At 34.8% G+C, this 21,882-nt stretch overlaps 1 protein-coding gene and 1 long non-coding RNA gene across 3 annotated transcripts; one reads left to right on the top strand and one right to left on the bottom strand.

Annotated features, from left to right (window-relative positions):
- The first annotated feature begins 9,418 nt into the window (after positions 1-9,418).
- On the top strand, positions 9,419-12,134 carry LOC143303131 (uncharacterized). The gene is made up of 2 exons (XR_013059141.1): positions 9,419-11,176; positions 11,541-12,134. It is a non-coding gene; the product is annotated as an uncharacterized LOC143303131 (long non-coding RNA).
- Positions 12,135-12,967: 833 nt separating this feature from the next.
- Positions 12,968-21,612, bottom strand: BicD (Microtubule-associated protein Bicaudal D). Of its 2 annotated transcripts, XM_033338215.2 has the most exons (8): positions 21,144-21,612; positions 20,693-20,833; positions 19,773-20,609; positions 19,533-19,679; positions 19,203-19,235; positions 17,532-17,961; positions 17,190-17,444; positions 12,968-16,572 (listed from the first exon to the last, which is right to left on the bottom strand). In XM_033338215.2, exons 1-8 carry the CDS (start codon positions 21,351-21,353, stop codon positions 16,292-16,294), a joined length of 2,334 nt encoding a protein of 777 aa, XP_033194106.1. In that variant the 5' UTR covers positions 21,354-21,612; the 3' UTR covers positions 12,968-16,291. The 2 variants fall into 2 exon arrangements, with proteins under 2 accessions (XP_033194106.1, XP_033194107.1); XM_033338216.2 differs by lacking the exon at positions 19,203-19,235 and having other exon boundaries at positions 21,144-21,611.
- Positions 21,613-21,882: the final 270 nt, after the last annotated feature.

Raw genomic sequence — 21,882 nt, forward strand, 5'->3', positions numbered from 1 at the left:
TAAAATACTTCTTTTCAACTTGCCACGGTATCGAAATCACAAAAACGGGCTTATCGTGTGTCATCCATGCGCTTTTCACATGGGATATCTATACGATTTTCTTTTTTCATCTATATCGATCGTTTGATAGAACTTACTCGATTGCTGACTAGAGCTAAAAATAACGATCAAAAGCACGAAATACTTCGAACGACATATTTTAGAACGTCTAAGTGAAAATATATTTTTCCAATGTTTCGATAAGGAACTTCTTTCGCAATGCCTTCGTTGAAAGAGAAACGGTAATCGCGTTGGAGTCAGGTCTCGAGATAAAGAGGTAACGCCGATGATACTTGAAGGTTCTTGTGTATTGGAATTGTTGCCACTTTCTTTCGGAAAATCTCTACTGACAAAGATTGAGCAGTACTACTGAAACGACACTTCCGCTTACAATGCACTTGTGCCAGCGAAAAAATCGCATAAAGACCAAATACAGGTACAAAGTGGTTTCGCCTACTATTTGTAACATTTTCTCGTAAATGGAATAAAAATCCGCCGGTATAAAAGAAACTCGTTTGAAAATATTTTATCGTAATAAATTAGAAGCTACCCCATCCGCTACGTTCATCGAATCTTTTGGCGAAAACATACTACGAGAAAAACAAATGATTCTTATATATGTTTGGGTATATTTAAAGCAAGAAGGTTAAATAAATAATCATAAACTCTGACCGAGTTGAATTTTTCAGAAAATGATATTTGTAATACGTTTTAGCGTATTTCTACTAAACTCAATTTCGTTGCCCCTTTATCTGTCTCACATATATACGTAAAGTTCACATAAATAATTGCAAATCCAAACGCGAGTTCAAAAAATAATATTTACTCAACGAAATGGAGATAGAAATAGAATCTAAACAGAAATTTATCGCACGGTTTCTGGCGACTTTTACATCCGGAAGAATTGAAATACCACAACACGGCGATTTTCTACTTAATTCGATTCACGAATTGACAAACAATCGTGCAGCGTGTAACGTTGCGGTTACTAACCCTCGGATTTCCCAGGCGACTGGAAACAACCTGTGCCAAATACAGTTTAACACTGCCTGCATTTCAATAAGCAACAGCCTCTTGAAATATTCTACATTCTCAAGCGGTGGTGGAGATTTGTATTTTTGCGAATCGATTTCCCGTTCAAGTTCTTTCGCCCTGTGTCGAAACAAGACGAATATTTTCACGTCGAACCGATATATTTTCCCTTTCTTTCTCTCCGCGCTAAGCTTAATCCCTTCTGGCTTTCTAAAAGCTAATTTAAGTTTAATTAATCCTAATTTAATCGAAACAATCGAACAGGATAATTTAATTTCCTTTCGTCCGATATAAAAGAAACGAAGTACCTTTTGCGATACAGCTAGCTACGTTTTATTTGTTTGTTCTGTTAATAACGCAGCATGGCTCGATAGTTGTTGTATCAAATATGCACTCCTCGACTCCCTTGTGATATTCAGATTTCGCGTTGGAGAAGTTACTTACGATGATATGATCTCGTATTTGGTAAATTTGAATTATTGTGAAATACGAAGAAATTCTCTATTAAGTTAAATCGCACAATTTTCGTGTTTGCTTTTGCAAAAATATTTTTCTAATCTAGAATTTTCATTTTCAAGTTACTTGTAAGTATATCGTTGTATACACGATCAACGTGATAGTCTTCGATCGTTCGACCAGGACAGAAGAGAACGGTAAAATAAAAATGAAAGAGAAAGGTACAGCGTTTAAGGGGAAAAGGATCGTTTATGGTCAGACACGTGTTACAAACCGCGCTCGTATCTTATATGGTTGCGTTATTTTCGATATTTCTATTCGGAGTAATAAAAATCCTAACGTAATGTGCAAACTCGGCGACTGGATTATTCATTAATTTAGAAATTATTACTATAAATATTATTCATACGCACATTACACGACAAAGCTAATGAAAGTCGTTCTGTATGTTAGAGTAAAAAATCAAAATTTCTAAAATTAAAGAATCCACTTGATGGAGTAACACGTGTCACGCGATAGATGACCAATGCTCCAGTATTTTATCAAATTCTAACGATTTGCATCGGAATGGAACTATATGGAACATCAAATATTTCTGTCATTTCAAAAATTTTGTTCGTCTTTGCAAATTATTCCGGACGTGCTTCGATAATTACGCTTCACAAAAACTGATATAGAAATCTCGTGGGAAAACCAATAGACAGGTTTTGATTACTTTTAGCAAATTATTGCAAATTTACTCGGTACGCAAGTTCAACAGAACCGACTTTAACGCGCTTCCATCGATCGTTGCTTCAAGTAATCATCGACGAATATTCGTTCTTTTCTTCATTTTTATTAATTAAACTCAATTTTCCTAAAATTGCTCAATATGAAACGCGACTTATCACCTTCATCCTCTGTACTCTTCGAGTAGAATTTACCCAGACAGATACTTTACCACTACAGTACGATTCTCTACCATAGATCCGAATAATTCCTACGCTTTCGAGTCCTCTATCCATTGCGTGCTATTCCCTCGGAAGCGTTAAACGAATTGCTTATTGTTGGAAGGAACAACGACGCTCAATGCCGTCCTGTTCGATACATTCCGTACGCGGTGTTATTCTCGCGCGAACGAGGCATTCCCTTCCACGTTAAAGAGGCATGAGAAATTACATTGAAGAGATAGCCTGGCAGAGAAGGATCTGGAAAAACCTAGAATACAGAACTGACCCAATTGGAACGATTCAACGACGCGGGGAAGGAAGATCGTTAATAAAACGTTTAGGTGACATGCTTGACGGTCCACGTCGGGCAAGGTTAAGCGGCGACCCTCGAACTTATAAATAACCACGAAACATTCCCTCGCGGAGCAACGCGCTGACTTCGATCGCGTAGATCGGCATCGAGCGTGTAGACACCGCTACGATCTAATTAGAAGACTTTAATTGGGACGACTCGCCTTGTTTCCATTTGATCCACTCGGATCCATTTTCCAACTTTCCGCACGCGTGTTCGATCGTGTGAAAAAAGGGGTGGGGGGGGGCGGCGGTGATCTTGTACGATTCAATCGAGCTGTGTCTATACAGTGTCTCGTTTTAATCTACCAGCACGTAAATTCGGAACATTTGAAAGATTAGAGAGAGATTAAAGGATATTTTGAGAAGAAATAAACAAAGAATGTATATGGTTTTATGAACACGGAATTCCGATGGAAAAGTACAAACGTGCCGAATCACTTTTAATACGAAACACTCGTATAATACGCGTGGAACGATGATTAAGAAATGTCAATTTACGGGAAACAAATCAGATTACGCGTAAGAATGTTTTACGCTCGTAACAAAATCGTCGCGAGTCTCGGTGTTGATGTACCTCAATATTCGTTTAGTATATCTTGATAACTAATATTTGTCCACGAAAAAACTAACAGAGAGCTTTCATAAGAAACGCAAAACGCTCGAAACGTAATTGGTACAACGGTGTTTGAGCGAAACGCTACATGTAATAAGACTTTAATTGGCCAAGGAGCAATCTGCAAACAGTATCGTTAACGTTCTGTCGCGAGTTAAAACCATGCTGCTTAGGTTCCCAACTATCGCGCGTCTCGAAATGCAAAGCACACGATCCACTTGGAAGACACACCTCGTACATCTGCCGGAAACCCCCACGAAACTCGAGATCCGGTTTCTGGTTCCACTTAACGTGCACGTCACGACGTAACCAGAAAACGAACGTGCACGTCAATTTCGTCCTCGGAACTTTCTCACTTTCGCGCTCGATCCATGAACGAACAACCCCACGACCACGCCAACAATCAAGAAACACGGACAAAAGCAGCCTCTAATTGACAAGATTAAAGAACGTAACTCGTCAAGGTGCCTTTAATTAGATCTCCTTTGATGCCTCTTCTTTTACGATCGGTCCAACGATTCCACGACGAGTCTGATCGTTCTGACAGACCTTTGACAAGGGCGTTAAACTTATCGTTTTCGCTTCGCGAAGTTGTATTCGTTTCGAGAATTCTCGGATGAGAGAGTGGAGGCTGGACGCAAATACGACGAGTTAATGACTCGAGACAACGCGTAAGGCTACTGGCAAACGGCCAGAACGGTGAAAATTCCACGAGGAATTGGAATTTTCGTTACTGGATCGGAAAATTCGAGGAGATCGGAGGAGAGGCTAGCGAACGTGGCCGAAGGAATGGCCACGGCACAGCTTATTGCGCCGTTTTTGCGTCCAAGCGGCAACCTTCGACCGGCCAGCACTTCTGGCTGTTTATCTCGTTTCGAATATGCGACCAACCGGACGTCACTGTGTTGGCAGAGAAAGATTAGGATCCGAGTGGGAACGGATTTGCAAAAATAGGCACGAGGAACTTGCCTCGATTTTACGACGCTATACTCTTCGTTTTAAGCGCTACCAAACAACCAAACCAATTTACCGCTATTCTATTCGTCGTTAAAATGAAACGTTAAATGATTTTTATATAAAATGAGCAAATATATAATCGGTAAAATTTTCAGCGAACAGCGAGGAACAAAAATATCGACTAAATTTTCTTACAAAACGCTGCGCAAATCGGTGAAGCTTAACAATTTCCTATTCGATTTATCCGTAAGATAATTTTCAAGCGTAAAGTTTAGATTTAGGCGATAATTTAAATTAATATTGAAATTAATTTAGAAAATGAAACTTCGTCGTAAGACACGCTTTCCGAGAAAAAGAAATTTGTAAATTTATCATACGTATTAGACCGATTCTTTACTAACTTAAACACATTCAAACTCTATCTTCTCCGATATTAAGTCTTAAACGGAAAAATTGTATTCCACGTTCTCGACTTATCTTTACACGTAGAACGACCTCCTATCGATTGTTATTTAGTTGTGCCCGGTTTAGAATTAGCCAGGCGAAAAAATACTCGATAAATTTTTTAACTCGATTTTCTCGAAAACCAAGCTCGATTTTCTCGAAAACCAAGCCGAGAATGAAAAAATGTTATCCTATATTTTTGCCCTTATTTTCCCACGAGGAATCACGTTGTTTCCGCTTTTACACGTTATTCGGTCGGACCCTGTGTAATCAATTAAGTTAAACTTGCCACGATTTTACCGCACTCTTCTTCGTTTTAAATAATTTCTATCAAACTGAATAACCGGATAAATTTCGAAAGATTTAAACGGATTATTAAATGAAATCGTCATTGGAATAAAAAGTAGAAAATCGATTCGATCTCGATTTCGCTGTTCATTTCAGTTTATGGGGTCGATTCGACGTGTCGAAACTTTCCTGGAAACATCGTGACTGATTTCAGTAACCGAGTGAACGGATAGAATGCAACCCTTCGAGCGATAACCTTTTTCAACTATTCTATTTTCTCGTCGATAAAAAGTAGACCTAGATTTAAGTGCTTTGTCGCTAAATTCCGATTCAGCGGCAGCGATTAAATCAAAAAAGAAAAATCGCAGAAAAAAGGTCGAAGAATTCGTAAGAACTTCGTACTCGCGTCACAGTCACAGAAAATCTAAATAACAAAATAAAAAAAAACAAAGCAACAACAAAATAAGAAAAATTAAGGAATAGTTCTATAATCTTCAATTATAAGTAATAACCAGTAATTTTGAATGAATATTTACCGTTGCGCTTGATCATTCATTCCGGATAAATCGCGAAACATGATGAAAGCAGTCGAATAAAATTTAAACGAATAAGTAAAAGTATTTTCATAATTAAATTCGTTCTTCCCTGTATTAATTTTCCAAGTTAAAAATGGATCACCCATTAAATGGGTATTTAATAGAAATGCTGGTAGAAAGAAAAAAAATATCAAAGTCACGCTCGACCATTTTTATTTTCCAAATATTTAGTTATTCCAGTTGGATCTAGTCACGTACTGGGGAAGAATGCAATCACCTTGAAGTAAGAACGATAGCAATCGCATGATACCTCGACACTGTCTCGCGCAAGAACAAACAAAGTATTTTTATTCGTTGAAAGTACTATTTACTCCGAAGAAGGAAACAAATGGGCGCGTTGATTGTGTTTATACTACGAATTACCAAATTGAGAAGAAAGGCTATAAAACAATTCTTCGAAGAAAGCAGAATGCCTTTATTAACGTGGATCAACCTTAACAACATATCGAGTAATTTATCAAATTTATTTAGCGATTTTTATCTATAAAAAAAAATATCCTCTGCCGATACAGTTGTTTATATAAATTATTAAATTTGTTTTAAATTATTGAAATAATTAACGTCCAAATAATTTCCGATATCGTAAATTCTGCTTCAATTAATCGAATTAACGCAACATCAATGCAATATATTTAAGCATCAACTGTTTATATTTGAAATGTTATTTGTTCGCGAGAAAAGAGAGTTTTATAATCGACTACGGTTTATCGATTTCATCTAAAAAAATAACGATTATTAACAAATTACTAATACGGGACGTCTCGGCCGTAAACGATCATACTTCTCCTGTCTGTTCTACGGGTAGAAAGAAGGAAAAAATGTCATACAGGGTGATTGGTAACTGGTGATACAAGCGGAAAGGGGGTGATTCTACGCGAAAAAAGAAGTCGAAAATATAGAATAACAATTTTTCGTTCGAGGCTTTGTTTTCGAGAAAATCGACTTTGAATTTTCGCTCGGTACGCGTCCACTTTATCGCGTCTCGTTATAACGAATCTCATTGTAGATCGTCGCCTCGATGGAAAAATTTCAAAAAAGAAAAAATAAAATAAAAAATTTTTATTCTATATTTTCACCCCCTATATAATCACCCCCTTTCCGCTTGTACCACCAGTTACCAACCACCCTGTATAAACATAGATCTGCAGACGTTTTACCAAATAGTTGTAACATATTGTACACGAAATCTAAAGGCAAATGAACGAATATTATGGCGAAAGATGGGAAACATATGAAACGTGCTAAATTATACAAAGTAAAACTCTCTGGAAAGTTGAACATGATCTCGAAACAGAATGTTACAGCGGCTGTTTTAATGAACGTTATTACCATATCGATTGTTCTAGTGAAAATTCGGCCCTGTTAATCGTGCCTTCGTCATCGACGGTGCACACACGCCTCCATAATATCCTCTAGAAGGTAATTAAATATAACGACCCTTAGTACGTGTAAATTTAATTAGCAGCTGCTGAGCCATATTAAATGGAATGAACAGCTGAAGTCGTAGTCCTGTTTGGTCGCAATCACTGAAACGGAATAACGAACTTAAGAGGCTATTACACATTACCTATTCCTTGTATAATCTTCGCTAGACTAGATTAATTCGTATATTAAACACTGTTTTTTTTTTAAACATATCTATCGATAATATCCTTGAAACACGACTCGTTTAATCGATTTAATCCTCGTGTAATTCTTGCAAATTAGCTTTGACTGAATGCCCAGGCAAGTGGATTCGAGCAGACGGTACGTAACAATTCCTTCAAATAAACGGGATTATTACGATACAATGGAATTTTATTCGAATTATGTTGCGAACGTTTACTCTGGATGTTGCGTATAGTTTACGAATCGTTAATTCGTCCAACGATAAATCCTATTTGTTCTGGTCAAAATTGTATAATAGAAATCTCGGTGCATTATGTGCTTTCTTACAAAAACATCAAAAATTGGGATACGTTGCTAATAAAAGTAGATGGTCGTCAAAGTCTAAAAATCTTGTGTCGTAAAAGCGTTAAACCTCCGTAGTCAAACGGATCTCTGGGGAAAACGATGAAAACGCAAACGACTACAATTCGTGTTACAAATGATTATATTTCACTTTATGTTACAAAAAGAATCTCTAATGCGGGTAATGTCCCGATTTTATAGTTTAATAACGTTCAACTTCAGCAACCACGCTCGTGGCCTGAACATTCTGCGCTGTCGTTACACGTTTCTTCACTCGGTAAATAAGTATCGCTGAACATCTACTTAGTATCTACTATCGATATCGTCTGATTAACACGAGCGACGCTCTCGTCTGATTAACTTCGCAATTATAAGAATAATAAACACGGAGGAGTGGGGGAGGAGGATGGAAGGAAAAAAGTTACGAATTCGCTACAAACTTTACGGTTGCGATCTTTGATCGATCTCCGTTCTACGATTACACAAGGTTGTCTTACACATAAGATGTTAGGTACGTGTATACACGTCTACGAAGAAAATATACCAAGTTAAATTCTTCGGTATTCGAGTGTCTTATCGTAACGTTGAAACGTCTCATTTTTGTCTTACGATGGCGTTTTACACTAATGTGCATTTACACTATTTACAAAGACATCGGGTCCATGCACGAGCACGCTGTCGGATTAGAAGGTGCGCTTTCTTTGGTTCTAAACGTCTATCAATGACGAAGGATATAATGTTCGAATAACGTGGAATAATATCATAGAACGTAGGAAGATTACAGGCGACGAACGTGATAAGGATTTTTATAGGAGAACACGTTTATTACCACAAAATCATCTTTTTGGTTAGTTCGAAAGTTAAGTGTCTGTTCTTTCCTTCTATCAAAGATCTGAGAAATACGATTAAAATAACGTTCGTCTCGATGCTTATCGCCTTTTGCCTCCGGGAAACTTTAATATTTCAGCTATTTTTGTAAGATCTTCAAATCTAATAGGTTGTTTTAATTAAGATTCTCTTATTTGACAAAAGCCATATCAAAACCAGATAATAAATAAGAGCATACTTCGATATCATGTTTCTCAGCTGTAATCCTCGATTGAGTTTGATTTGGTATTTTTGATAAAATAGAATCTCTATAAAAATAGCTTTGTGTTTAGCAACAATCTCTGAGCCTTTGTAAACGTTTCGTTTTAAAATTTAGTGAACCATTACGATGCCACTGGAAGATCTAAGAAGAGTCGAATAATCGTAGACCACATTTTCATTTTCGTGGTATATATAAACATCGTTTTACGAAGACGTAGCAAAGCTAACGGAACGAGAGATTGTATAACTTCTAGCTATGAATCACTGTTTTAATTTCACTGGCTAGACTAATCCTATAAGAGTAACTGCATATATGCCACTACCTACGTTCTAGGGAATACAGTCATTATAGTTTTATACCTACTGCTAGCGATTTTACTAAGATCGGATATCAATATCTCTAGTATATCATATTCCAACTATCTGTGGCATCGAAATGCTTCACTGGTCCAATCAAAAATTTTACCAAATAAAGTAGAACCTTAATCATCTGAACCGATCGCAACGCATTGACGTACCTAATAATCGAATAATTTCAGACGATTCATATGAGACGATTATTCGCTTATTTCCAATTACTTTAGAAATATTGGGTTGGCAACTAAGTGATTAGGGATTTTGTCATTAGGTGGTATTGACAAACTCCGCAATCACTTAGTTGCCAACCCAATATTAACACGTAAACAAAGACGTAAGATTTAGACTGAAAACGTAACGATTTGTATTGTGCGATGCTACTTAAGAAAGCATGGATTCAAATTTTCCATCGATCGTTCCATGCATCGGTGTTCTGATATAATCGAGGTTCTACTTTAAAATCTCAGAAAAGAAAAATATAAGCAGGATACCGTTTCAACGAAACGATCCGTTCCTTCGCCATTGAAAGACGTTCTAACGTGAAACGATGAGAAATGGAATCGGTAAAAAAGAACAGATGAAAAATCGATATCTCCTCGACATTTTGACTAATCGTGGACCCTGTTAAGGTGCAAGAAACACACGAACGTCCTCGAAGACGTAAAAGCTCGTACCCATCCTAACCCCATGTATCTTTCTGGTCGACGATAATTTCAGCGCAAGCTACGCAATCGGTTAAATCGCTTAGTCTATGCCGTTTACAGGCTATAGTCTTATTCGGTACTCGACCGTTTTCTTTTTACTTGCTAACGTTCGTATAATACGATCTAAGCCAAACACGAACACACCACCGCCAGGAAGTCAGCCAGAATTGGGACGCAATCGGAGCTTTTATGGAAGCCTTGAGCAAATCTGCCTGCCAGTTATTCCCGATATCCCATTTTTCTCGATTACCCCGCCGGCAGGTAGACTCTGATGTTTATTGTTTTTTAATAATCCTCTTATTGGATTTTTCTCTTTTTTCTTTTCTTTTTTTCCCTTTCTCTCTCTCTCTCTCTCTCTCGCTCTCGCTCTCGCTCTCTCTCGCTTTCTCTCTCTCTCTCGTTCGCGCGCTCTCCCTCTAAATTTATATCAAATCGTTCTCGATCAACTTTCTCACGAATGTAAAAATATAACGACGTTTATCTCTCTTGTTCTTTCTTTTACATTCTTCCGTGTTTTTCTTTGTTTTTTTCTTTCGTTTTCTTCGACGTTAAACGATATCGATCACTTCGATCGTTTATCTTTCTCTCCTTTCTGTTAACCGTATAAGCTCGATGAAGGATAGACAGAAAGAAATACTCGTTCGTTCGAGAGATTATTTTTAATGCGAGTCGCAGACGAATTTTTTAACCCTCGTCCGATAAATGCTGGATCATCGTCACGAACGTCGGACATTTTATTTCGTAGCGAAAAAGCCTTTTTCCGGAAAGGTTCTTTTCTTAACGTTGTTTAATTTGTCCAATATATCGATACTTTACGTGATGCGAAGGTGATAACAGATTTATAACGTAACAAGTAGGAGCTAAAAGCAGGGAAAATTATCGAGTATTTAATCTCTACCTGTATGTATGTATGGTATATTCTAACACACGTAACTTGGAGCGTGTGTTAGACGAAATATCTACATAAGTCAGAATTGCTCCAGCTTTCATCGTCTGAGGGTTAACAAACCATTAATATGATAAAACGTTTCTAAAATGATAGTAATCGTTTAATACCGGTATTGTCGAAATGCAAGACGATGTTTTCTTTAAACGATACTAGTTTTAATAAGTGACTCGCACCATTGTGAAAAGTAGAGGACAGACGTTTATATTTGTCTTTTATATGGACGAAAACAGTTTGAAAATCTTCGATAAATTTCTCCTTTGAAACAACAGTATGGTCAATCGTATTTTTCAATCTACTACATTTGCGGAGCAAAAGAACACGTTTCTACGGATTCTTCCTTTGGGAATTTCAACGGGGTAATGCCTACAAAGAGCTTTGCCGATACATATAATATGAGACGAAGGAACTTTGTGAAGGACGTAAGTACGTGAAGGATAATAAAATCCCCCGAAAGGACAGAATGTCTTTGGCAAAAGTCACTTACAGCTTTGCGCTTTGGCGACCGAATTTCGTTCGTTCTTTTCTCGTCGGAAAACCTTTGCTTTTCCCATCTCTTCTCGTCTTTCTTTATGCAAAGAATATACGCGTATAATTATCAAAATAATTACGCCTCGAATTATATTAAGAAATTTAGCGTTTTAACCCTTTGAGGAATGTTTCCTTTAAAACAATACGATATATCGCAATTATGTAATAATTATGTATAATATATATAATATAATAAAATAAAAGAAAGTATATAACAATTTTATATAATAATTAATGCCATTTAAATAATTCCAGATTTATAGTACTCTATGCTACGGAACGATACGATACTTTTCAATTAAAATCATCAAAAGGATGGATGTGTATGTACCTAAGCTGCGTTTGTTTGCGAAGTGATCACGAGATTTCAACAGCGTTACAGTCAGCTTTATCACAACGGTTTTGTCGATAATACAACGTATCGATATCTGTGTCGATATCGGCATTACTATTCGTATCGATATCGGTATCGATATTCTGGATGTTACAAATATTTACATCCCAAATTTGTTAAGTATTTTAACAATTGGGTATTCAGGTATTTGAGCACTCGAATACATATGTTTTCGGATACTTGGTCTCTCAGTCGTTCAGATACTTCGATATCTCGCTACTTGGCTTTCTTAATGTTCAGGTGCATAAGTATATATTCGTATATATGACATTTAAGTGCATGAATATATGGGTATTTATGTACCTGATTATACACAGGCAATTATAACTACTCAAATACTCGAGGATTTATATATATATATATGTGTTATTCATCTCGTAAATAATGCCATTTTACTACAATACGTACGTATGTACGAGTATATTAGATACGAATAAACGATTATTTGCCAATAATCAATCGATAACGTATCATCTCTCTTGCCTAAAATTGTTTTGTCCATTAACATATCCTTCAGTAATTTTCCTATTAAATTTGTAAAAAACCTTTTAATAAAACTCCTCTTACAACGACTTTAAACTCAATTCTCAAACAAATCTCGTCACTCTATGGAATATCCAATATTTGCTGAATACTAGAGTACATTAGTAATCGAGTAACTTAATAGTACATATTTGGATATCTAGATGTTCAAATTATTACCTACATAAGCGTGTAAATATGTATTTTAAAGTGCTCGAATACTTCAATACTTGGATACGTCTTGTTATATAATATATGGATTAAAACTTTAACGATGAAAACACACTTTGTTCCACAAAGGGTTAATATCATACAACATCTGATAGAAATTATTAGAATTAGTATTTTGCTTCGAAACGATTTCGAATCGCCTTTGGACAGCGCGGACGGCAAGGCGAAAAGTTAAGGACGAATTTCTTTACGTTAAGGACGAAGTCGGAAGGAGAATGTAGTAACTAATAACAGTAAGAATAATCGAGAAAGAAAAGAACATTTTTCTCTAGTTCTTTCCTGGCAGTGGCGTGAAGGGAAGGGAAGGGACGGTGGCTTGAGGCTGGCTCGGTTTATGGACATAAATTAGAACTACCTGTGTCTATCGCACGAACTTCGACTTAACAATGTAGTTTTAAATGGAAAAAAGAAATTAATTTACAATAATGTACGTGTAACTTTCACTTGAACATCTACATAATGAAACCAAGGAGAAAACATATACGGCAAATAAGTAATAAAAATAAAAATGGGAAAATAACATAAAACAAAAAGATAATCTTTGAATTTTATTCCATTGATTGTTAGCTAATGTTAACTAAGGGGTAACAAAAACATAAATAAGATTTTCCGTCTCTAGTTGAAACTGTAGACACAGGCAATACAATAACTATACGGTATAAATACAATAATAGTGATAACTGATCAATTGATTGATAGTCAATGAACGATCGATAAATTCTCTTTAGGTACTCATCTGGATTCCGCGACGAAGCTGACAGCAATATCGCAATAATTAATATACAATTGTAATGTTGTTAATAATAATAGTAATAATGACAATAATAATAATAATAATAATAACACTAATCATGTTAATAACAAATTTGATTAAAAACGGTTCACAATAAACGTACATGTCATATACATATGCAGGATATACTTCCTTACATAAAAATTTTCACCATGATTCAAAATAAATATTATCCTAATAAAAGCGTACGTCTGATAAATATGAAGCATGTATATATAATAAATATTGCCTTTTCAATTAACGTTGGAGCAGAAGAAACGTTGAGAACTTGCAATTAATATGACTCTCAATAAAAAGCTTGTGAAATTGCACGAATATAACTGCATTTAAATATCCTGCATAATGTACCAAGCACATTATGCTTGTATCTCTACGAAAATATACGCACACACACACGCTCGCGCGCATTTCGATGAATGATTAAAATTTCAATGTAATTAGCGCTGGTAAATCTCGCAGAGACATTAGATGCCCATAAAATACTTTTCTTTTGCTTTCACGAAAATGAAAATTTCGCTTGCATACTGCAACTCAACATCGTACCATTTTATATATACACTCTCCTATTTTTTCTTCTTCATTTACTTTACATTCTGTTTTGACAGAACGAAATGAAAAAAAGATGTATGGATATATATATTTCGAGTGCTACAACAAAAAGTATTGCAACAAATATACAAATGAACAGGATCCTCTGGCACAATAATTTACTAATAATATTAGTTAGCTTACTAACTAATAATATTATTAAGTAAACTAGAATAGTATTAGTGAAATAACAAGTGACAAGTTGTGAATCGTAAACTTCTGTTGCACAAATAGTTTTTATAATTTTACAGTTTTCACTGTTTAAACAGTTTAACTTGACTCGTTCGCTAAAGAAACTTGTTACTGTTGCGCAAGAGAATTAATTAGCATTGGTAACTTGTAACTAGTGATGGGATCAGGTTCGATATGTGCTTAATGCTTATAAATCAGAGTCATATCTAATAGACAAGGTTCGCTTCATGGGGTTCGAATAGTACTCATAACATGTAATGATTCATTCATTGTACTTGTCAAGTATCCGATCTACAAAAGGTATTTTCAAATCTCAGACTGAGTACTCGAGTTTCGAAAATCTACTTACAAGTAGATCGATACTGGAATGAATAAATACTCTTACAAGCACTAATCGAGTCATGAGCGTCAGGAAAGCACCATATATCATATTTATACCTCTGCGAGGCGAATCTACTTCGAATCTGTCGCGTTCAAGTTCGAATCTACTGCGAATCTACACGAAAGTACTGCTTCGTTTTTTCGAAATGCTTATAAACGACTCAAATCTAGTGAATCACTGTTCAAACCTACTTGCGACGTATTTGAACCCATCACTACCTGTATCTTGTAGCTTGGAAAATTTCGCTAATAATATTAGTTCAATTGTGCAAGAAGGCTCGAAAATTTAAGAAATTAAAAAAGTAGCATGCATATTCATAAATAATATATAACCACCTTAGCTTGCATCTGGTAATTAGTTATGTTTCTATCATCAATAACTGTGTCAAGTACTAAAATCCAATATCACTAAAGCAATTATTATGCATTGATCAATACCAAAAAGCACAGCTGCTAGTTAAAAAGAAAATGGTTAAAATAGATAAACAGACATAAATTAACAACAATCAAAATTATTAAATAAAATTATAGTGAATGCAATAATATCGCTAATATATATATAATAATAATAATAATAATAACAATAAGAAGCTGCCCAAATTACACAAAATTGATTCGAAGCCTATTTAGGCCAAGTTTTATGAAATACTACAAAAAGATCCTTTCTCACGAAAATAATAAAATCACAAAATACTATCGTATAATAATAATCCATCGAAAAACGAGTCAAAATGCATTGAAAAACAGTGATTGAAATAAAAGTGTGGAATAAAATATAATAAAACTGTTTTCGCACAAATGGTAAAATAATACTTCTTTGTCACGATCAAAGTATATTAATCTGAGAAACTACTTGGAGAATGGGTCCCTAATTCTGTTATTCTGCTACTCTGTACTTTTTTTTCTCAACTCTACACGTCTACGATTTTTTTTTTCCATTCTACTTTGATTATAAACGATTATAAACTCTACGGTCGCGCACAATAATATTGTCTCTATGGTATGCAATGTAAAGTTCTCGTTTTTCTTTTCCTTTGTCTACCTAAAAACAGTATACGTTCATTTTATCATGCATTCTCCTTAATAGAAAAAACTTACTATATAACCATATGAACCATCCATGCGGAATTATTTTCTATATGATTACACAATAATACTCAATATCATACCGAAAGGTGAAAAATATAAATCTAGCTACGAAGAAGAATATACGATTGCTAAACTGTAGAAATAAAAACATTTACAATTAAAATTCCACATTCCGTTAAAGAAAGGACAATCGATTAAAAATCAATTCTAGATATCGATAAGCGTGCTACTCACGAGAATCATTGATCGATTCTACGTGAATAAATCTCCAAGCATAGAATATTTTAGCAACTCTGCAACAATGTCGCCGCATGAAATAAAAATCTTGCACAACAGAAACGCATTCTATGCTTGTTAGACATCTCTACTAACAATATTGGTAACAGGAGGCAGAGATTTCTATCAGTTTCTACGATATGGAGCAACATCGATACAAGAACATATGAACATTTCAAAACTTTTCAAATGTCCTGATCCATGTCCCTTGTAACGCGTATTAGAAAAGCTGTTCTTCGCAACGAGAACAATCTTTAGTCTCTCAACCTTATCAGATGAAGTCGAAATTTGTAAAAATATTCACACGACATAATATATCCATAGTCCTACTCTATATTTGTAGTAAATTGCACGATGAAAAAAATGTTTGTAATGCTAACTTGTTTCCCTGTTCTGCTACTGTGGTAAAAAGTAATCTTGAGCAAGCATAGCTACATTTTTTCTGTAGGAATGCAGATAATGTGACAATAAACAGTAAAAAAGAAAGGTTTAAAATCCTCGTTTTTCTCAGAACAGCTTGCTCCACATCTTCATCATTTTCTAGAAGAAATCTCTGCCTAAATGAGGACGGTTCGTCTGTTGCGACATTCGCATTCTACCTCGTCCATTTGCACTAGTGGCGTGTCTTCGAGTATTCCGTAATTCTCGATCGACCTCCAGTTCCTCCAATTTCATAGTCAAAACGAGTTTTTGCTGCACGGCCAGACGTAACAGGGAATTCAATGTTTTCCTATCGTCTTCTGCAGCGGCTAATTGACGTTGGAGCTCGTCAACTTGTGTCACATATTCTTCGCAACGTGCGGCAAACATCGCACGCAAACCTGAGAAGTGTGGTTAGCAGGTATTAACACCAGATACGAAGAAGCACCATAAAGGTAAATATCAAAAGCATGATAAAGAATTAAGAAATAATGCATTAGTTATATGTAAACGGAAAAATTGTTCGTAAAAATTAACGTAATGAAAATGTAGAATTTAAGAACTATTTTAAGTATTACAAGACGATCAAAGCATAGGAAACTCTTCCCCTAATTGTAATAGATATTAATGATCATTCTTTTAGTAAGTACAGTCAATTTTACAAAAAAAAAACATTATTTACATGTGAAGGTAGTAAGTATATTATTAACATAATAAGTATTGTTTACATATTAATATATATTTTTGCTATGAAATAAAACAGTATTGTTGATAGCAAACTCCTAATGCCACTGCAAAATCAATTGTAGTGCAACTCATTACAAGCAATAAAATGTACATAAATGCTGGTAATCGCGATTAGTTTTATGTTAATAAGTTAATATACAAATGTTAGAAACACAAAAAATAGAAAAAAAGGATAAATTAACTATACTCTTAAGTGTCATCTTAAGTATTATTACTCTAAACATAATGTATACATTGTTACAAACTTGAATAAACTTCATAATCAACTTACTTGAGAATGTTGCAGCATTTTCTTTTAACATTCTAAGCTCATTTCTCAGTTTCAACATAGTCTCATTAACGATACTCTTCTCATTTTCATATTTGCCCTTCAAATTCGTAAGTGCTACTTCTGCGGTATTCTTGTTCGATTTAAGCACCGTTCTCAAAGTCGCGATTTGCTCGCGTTTAGCCGATAACAAGGCCTTCAATCTAATTACTTGTTCTTGTAAATCTGCTACTTCCGCCTTGTTCTCATTCACTGAACCTGTGATTTGCAATGAAGAAACGGTATATTATAAATTATGCGTCAATTGAATAAGCAAGTAAAAATTACGAAATTGCTCAAACTTACCCTCGCAAACGTTACAGACATTCGACTGCATTCCTTTAACTTTGGAAAGTTCGATCGTATGCTCTACGGCACTTCGAAGGTGTTTTATTTGATCCATCGCAGTTTCTATATGTTTGGCGACTTCTTTCGCTTTACTCAGACTTTCTAAGTCCTTAATTTGAATGTCGGTTTTAAACAAAGTCCGACACCATTCTATCTTTCCATTCTCTTCTTCCTTCTCTGGGACGATCTTCTCGTGATCGAGGACCACCCGTGAAGGAATTTCTCCATTAACGGTGCAAACATGATGATAAAGTTGCGCTAATTCGTCAGAGATATTTTGCAAATCATTTTGTGCAGAATCAAGAAAACCACCAGCTTCCACTGCAAGTTTTGAGAGAATAGAAATATCGGATTCAAGTTGTACGCTTCTCTGTTCTGTATCTAAAAGCTGAAATACAATAAATAATCTTTATATTCGTATTAACTTTATTTCCCAAAAATAATGCTATTTTTATCATTTGCTGTATATTCATTGCGATTTTATATACAGAGTGTTTCCCGTCTTACCCAACAAATTGCAGACACATAATCTACAAATAAAAATAAGGAGAGAATGTTATATAAAGTTTAAGCGTAATCACTTTATTACAAAGTTGCAAGCAAATATTTAACATAACGTGAATAAACGAAAGATTTGCAGAATCAATTAATCATGACAATAAATAAAATTCTGAATAAATCTGCAATTAATAAATTCCATTATATATCAATATCAAGTTTGTATTAACAAACGAAGGTATTTTAAAATGAGAAATTAATTTTTAAGAGATTATCAGCAACAACATTAGCTATGTGAATAATCTTAAAATATCACATAAAAAGAAGGAAAACATAATCAACCTTTCATATTCTATAATACTGAACTCATTGCTATATATATATATATATATATATATATATCATGTAGCATTAAATATTTGTAATATACTTTATATATACTTTATAAAATAATATAACTTTGTAGCAAAGCAAAACTTCATATACCACCTCTTTATTATTTTGACTTCTAGATTATAGTTTTATAGTTCGTCGAATAAGAAAGGGGACACTCTGTGTAATATCAGTTTTAAAAACTTCGAGTACAAAATTAGATTGTTTACATATCAAGAAAACAGTACTTGGCAATTGAAATAATTTTTGCAAGACTGTACAAGATTGTATATGTATAGAATGTCTGTTTGAACATCGTGCAAACAGGCTCTGTGAATCTGACTCATGCTACGTTAGATGCAAGTAGAAACGAATAGAAGGAGAGTATTCGTTGAATTTTTGTTCCTAAGCACATTCTATTTTAAAGCCACAGTGCATAGCGATTGAGATCCGTACATTTATTCGGGCATTCGATAAAAGAACATTCAAATAGACGCTAATGTGTCAACTCGTTTGTGAAAACAAATGCTAATACATATAAAATTTGTGAAAAAATTCACAAAGGAGTTTATAATTTGTGATATGATATATTCGTCAGTAGCCATAGGAATATGTATAGTTAAATATATGAAATTATCAAAAGCAACGATGAGTTGTTAGGACATTGAAAAGCAATCTGTACGGATCATTAAAGGAGCCAAAAGACAAGTTGTTATTATAATAATTGGTAAATACGTCAAAGGGACCACACGTTCCAACCTTTTCTCGAAGGCTCTTCTCTGACTCGGGGATCTGAAATGCCATAATTTCTATTCAAAGTCTAAATTTTGAATATTAAATGTCATTGTGTCAGAGTCACAGTTTATTGTTGTTATTTACATGTCCCAAATTTTTCATCAATGAAAATTTATTAGATTACCGACTTACATTTCTGTTCTTCATAATAGTTGCCGCAATGTTGCTGTTTATAAATTTGTAAGACAAGAGACATTATACAAAAATGAAAAAAAAATTAAATGAACGATAATAAAGAGGTAAAAATAAAGAGAATGAAATAAAAAATGAAAACAGTGGTAAAATATTATGTACCTTGTTTCTAAGATTTGTTAATTCTGTACGCAGTTGTTGAGTTGAATCAGATATAGTTAAACCATTTTCTAAGTCAGCCAAATCCTTTTGTAGTTGATTCACTTCACGCGCGGACATAGTGCTCCATTGATGATACTGCATTATCGCCTAAAATAAAACACAAGATTAATACATCAAGTGCAAGATATTATAATACAAGAAATTGAAAACAATTTATTTCAGTATATTTTGTATATATACCTGATTTAACTTATCTAATGTTGTTTCTTCAGTTTGTTTTTCAGGTAACTTGGAGTGAAGGTGATGTAATGACTGCACATGAGCTGCTAGTTGCACTATACGCGCAACAAAGGACTGTAATTCATTCTGACTTTTCTCAACTGCATATTGCGACTCCCGCAAATTTTGCGTAAGATGAGCTTTTTCAGATTCTGCTAATTCTAATTGTTTTTCTAATTTCTTCAATTCATTCAAATGAATCTCAGAGAATAAATCAACTTGCTTATCAGTAGCAGAAGTCCCTGGTTCTTGAGTTTTTAAGTCTGCTTCAATTCTACGTAATGCAGGAGAATCATCTTCCCCATCACTACATATTGTTTGATCTTCTGTAATTCCTCTAATAGAAAGTGCAAGATTGCTAAGATTATAAATTGAGTCGCTATTAATTCTTTGATCCAACTCCTTTTTAAGAGCATATTTTGCTTCGCGCTCAGCTTGTAGAGATTCAAGCGCTTCTTCCATTTGCTTCTCAGCAATCTTTTTTAAATTTGTTAATTCTTCAACTTGACTATTTAGAAGTTCCACTTCTTCTGTCAATCTCCTTATTTCATGTTTGGCACCTTCAAATTCTACTTGACTGGATCTTAAACCAGACACTTGTTTCTGTAATGAAATATTCTCATCTTCCAATTCCGAATAGTCTTGGAGAAGTCGAGCTTCTCGAAATCTACATTCACGTAACATAGTACGTAAGGATTTCCTTTCTGCCTCTGCTTGTTGATGATCTTTTCCAACTTCTTCACGTTCTTGCAACGCATGATCACGTTCTGCTTGCACAAGTTCCAATTCATGACGTAACTAGATAAAATAATATCAAATGATAAACATATGTACATCTCATAGAAATTGTCGTTGTTATGTCTTTTAAAAATAGTACATACCTGTTTGGCTTCATTTTCCAATTCGATGATCTGTGTCTGAAGAGATGTTTCTCTTGCAGCACTTTCGTTAAGAAGAGTCTCTTCTTGTTCTATACCACTTTTGGTAGTTAACTTTGTGGTTGTCTGAAATTTTGCTAAAGCCTAGAAGAATGTAAAAAATAATTATTTGCATAAAAAATTTAATTTAACTAATACCATTTTGAAATTAGAAACTATCTTGATTATAGCAATAAATTTCATACTAATATGCTATCTAATTCAATTAATGCACATTTAATTGCCTTACTAAAGCACGCGGTAATTAATGCCTGATAATTATGATCTGATTTACGAGAAACATATGTTAGAGAAATGGAAAATTAAAAATGCAAATAACCGTTCCAAAAATTTTCGATAAAGTGACAATTAGGTAATTCACGTGTACCAAAATATGAAAGGTAATTGAACTAACCTCTTGCGTGATTTCTAGCTCGTGTTTCGTGTTTTCGTAGAGGGCCTCGAGATCGTTGCATCTTTGTTGCAGGGCGGACTTCTCCTCGAGCAAAGCGAGACCGTATTGAGCAGATTGTATTTTTTCCGTAGAAGCTAAATCTAGTTCCCGTGATAGCCTTTCGATCTCGATCCTGAGTTCCTCTATCGTGACTCCTTCTGTCGTGGCCATTGCTGTGCGCACCGTTTAAGATCAGTTCGCTCCCTTTTCCGTCGAATGCTTTCTTGTCGTTACCGCAAATAAATCGGAGCATCGGCGGTCGTAATGTATTTTGAACGTCAAGGCATCATGCGAATGTTCGTGATGCTATTTTCTTGGCGTGCCCACTTCCCGAAGTCTCACATCTTCCGAATATTCACGACCGTTTGACAGACGTGAGATTAAGGTGAGAGGGCACGGGAAACTCACACAAACCGGATACATATTCCTATACATGTTCCACGTTCCTAGATTCTTATTTCGTTATTCCACCGTTCCGTTCTGTTATACCATCAACATGACATCGTCATTTTTTTAGCGATCGGAATTTTAATAACTTCCTCCAATTCTGGACGAAGAGATTTTTTTCTTACAATCAATTTTTTAAACATTTCAAATATATAGCGAATGAAATTCATTTATACCAAATGATAAAATTATTCATTCTTTTCAAAAGATATCTTTTAGATCTTCATATACATATGAAAGCTTAAGGTACATA

This window comes from Bombus vancouverensis, chromosome 9, assembly GCF_051014615.1.
Source record: "Bombus vancouverensis nearcticus chromosome 9, iyBomVanc1_principal, whole genome shotgun sequence".
Lineage (NCBI taxonomy): Eukaryota > Metazoa > Arthropoda > Insecta > Hymenoptera > Apidae > Bombus > Bombus vancouverensis.

Coding starts and splice junctions, on each gene's coding strand:
- BicD (XM_033338215.2), bottom strand. CDS start 21,353: ATGGCCACGACAGAAGGAGTCACGATAGAGGAACTCAGGATCGAGATC. Junction 19,680..19,772: donor CATTAGATAAGTTAAATCAG/GTATATATACAA, acceptor GTTTTATTTTAG/GCGATAATGCAGTATCATCA. Junction 19,236..19,532: donor TAACAAATCTTAGAAACAAG/GTACATAATATT, acceptor ATGGCATTTCAG/ATCCCCGAGTCAGAGAAGAG.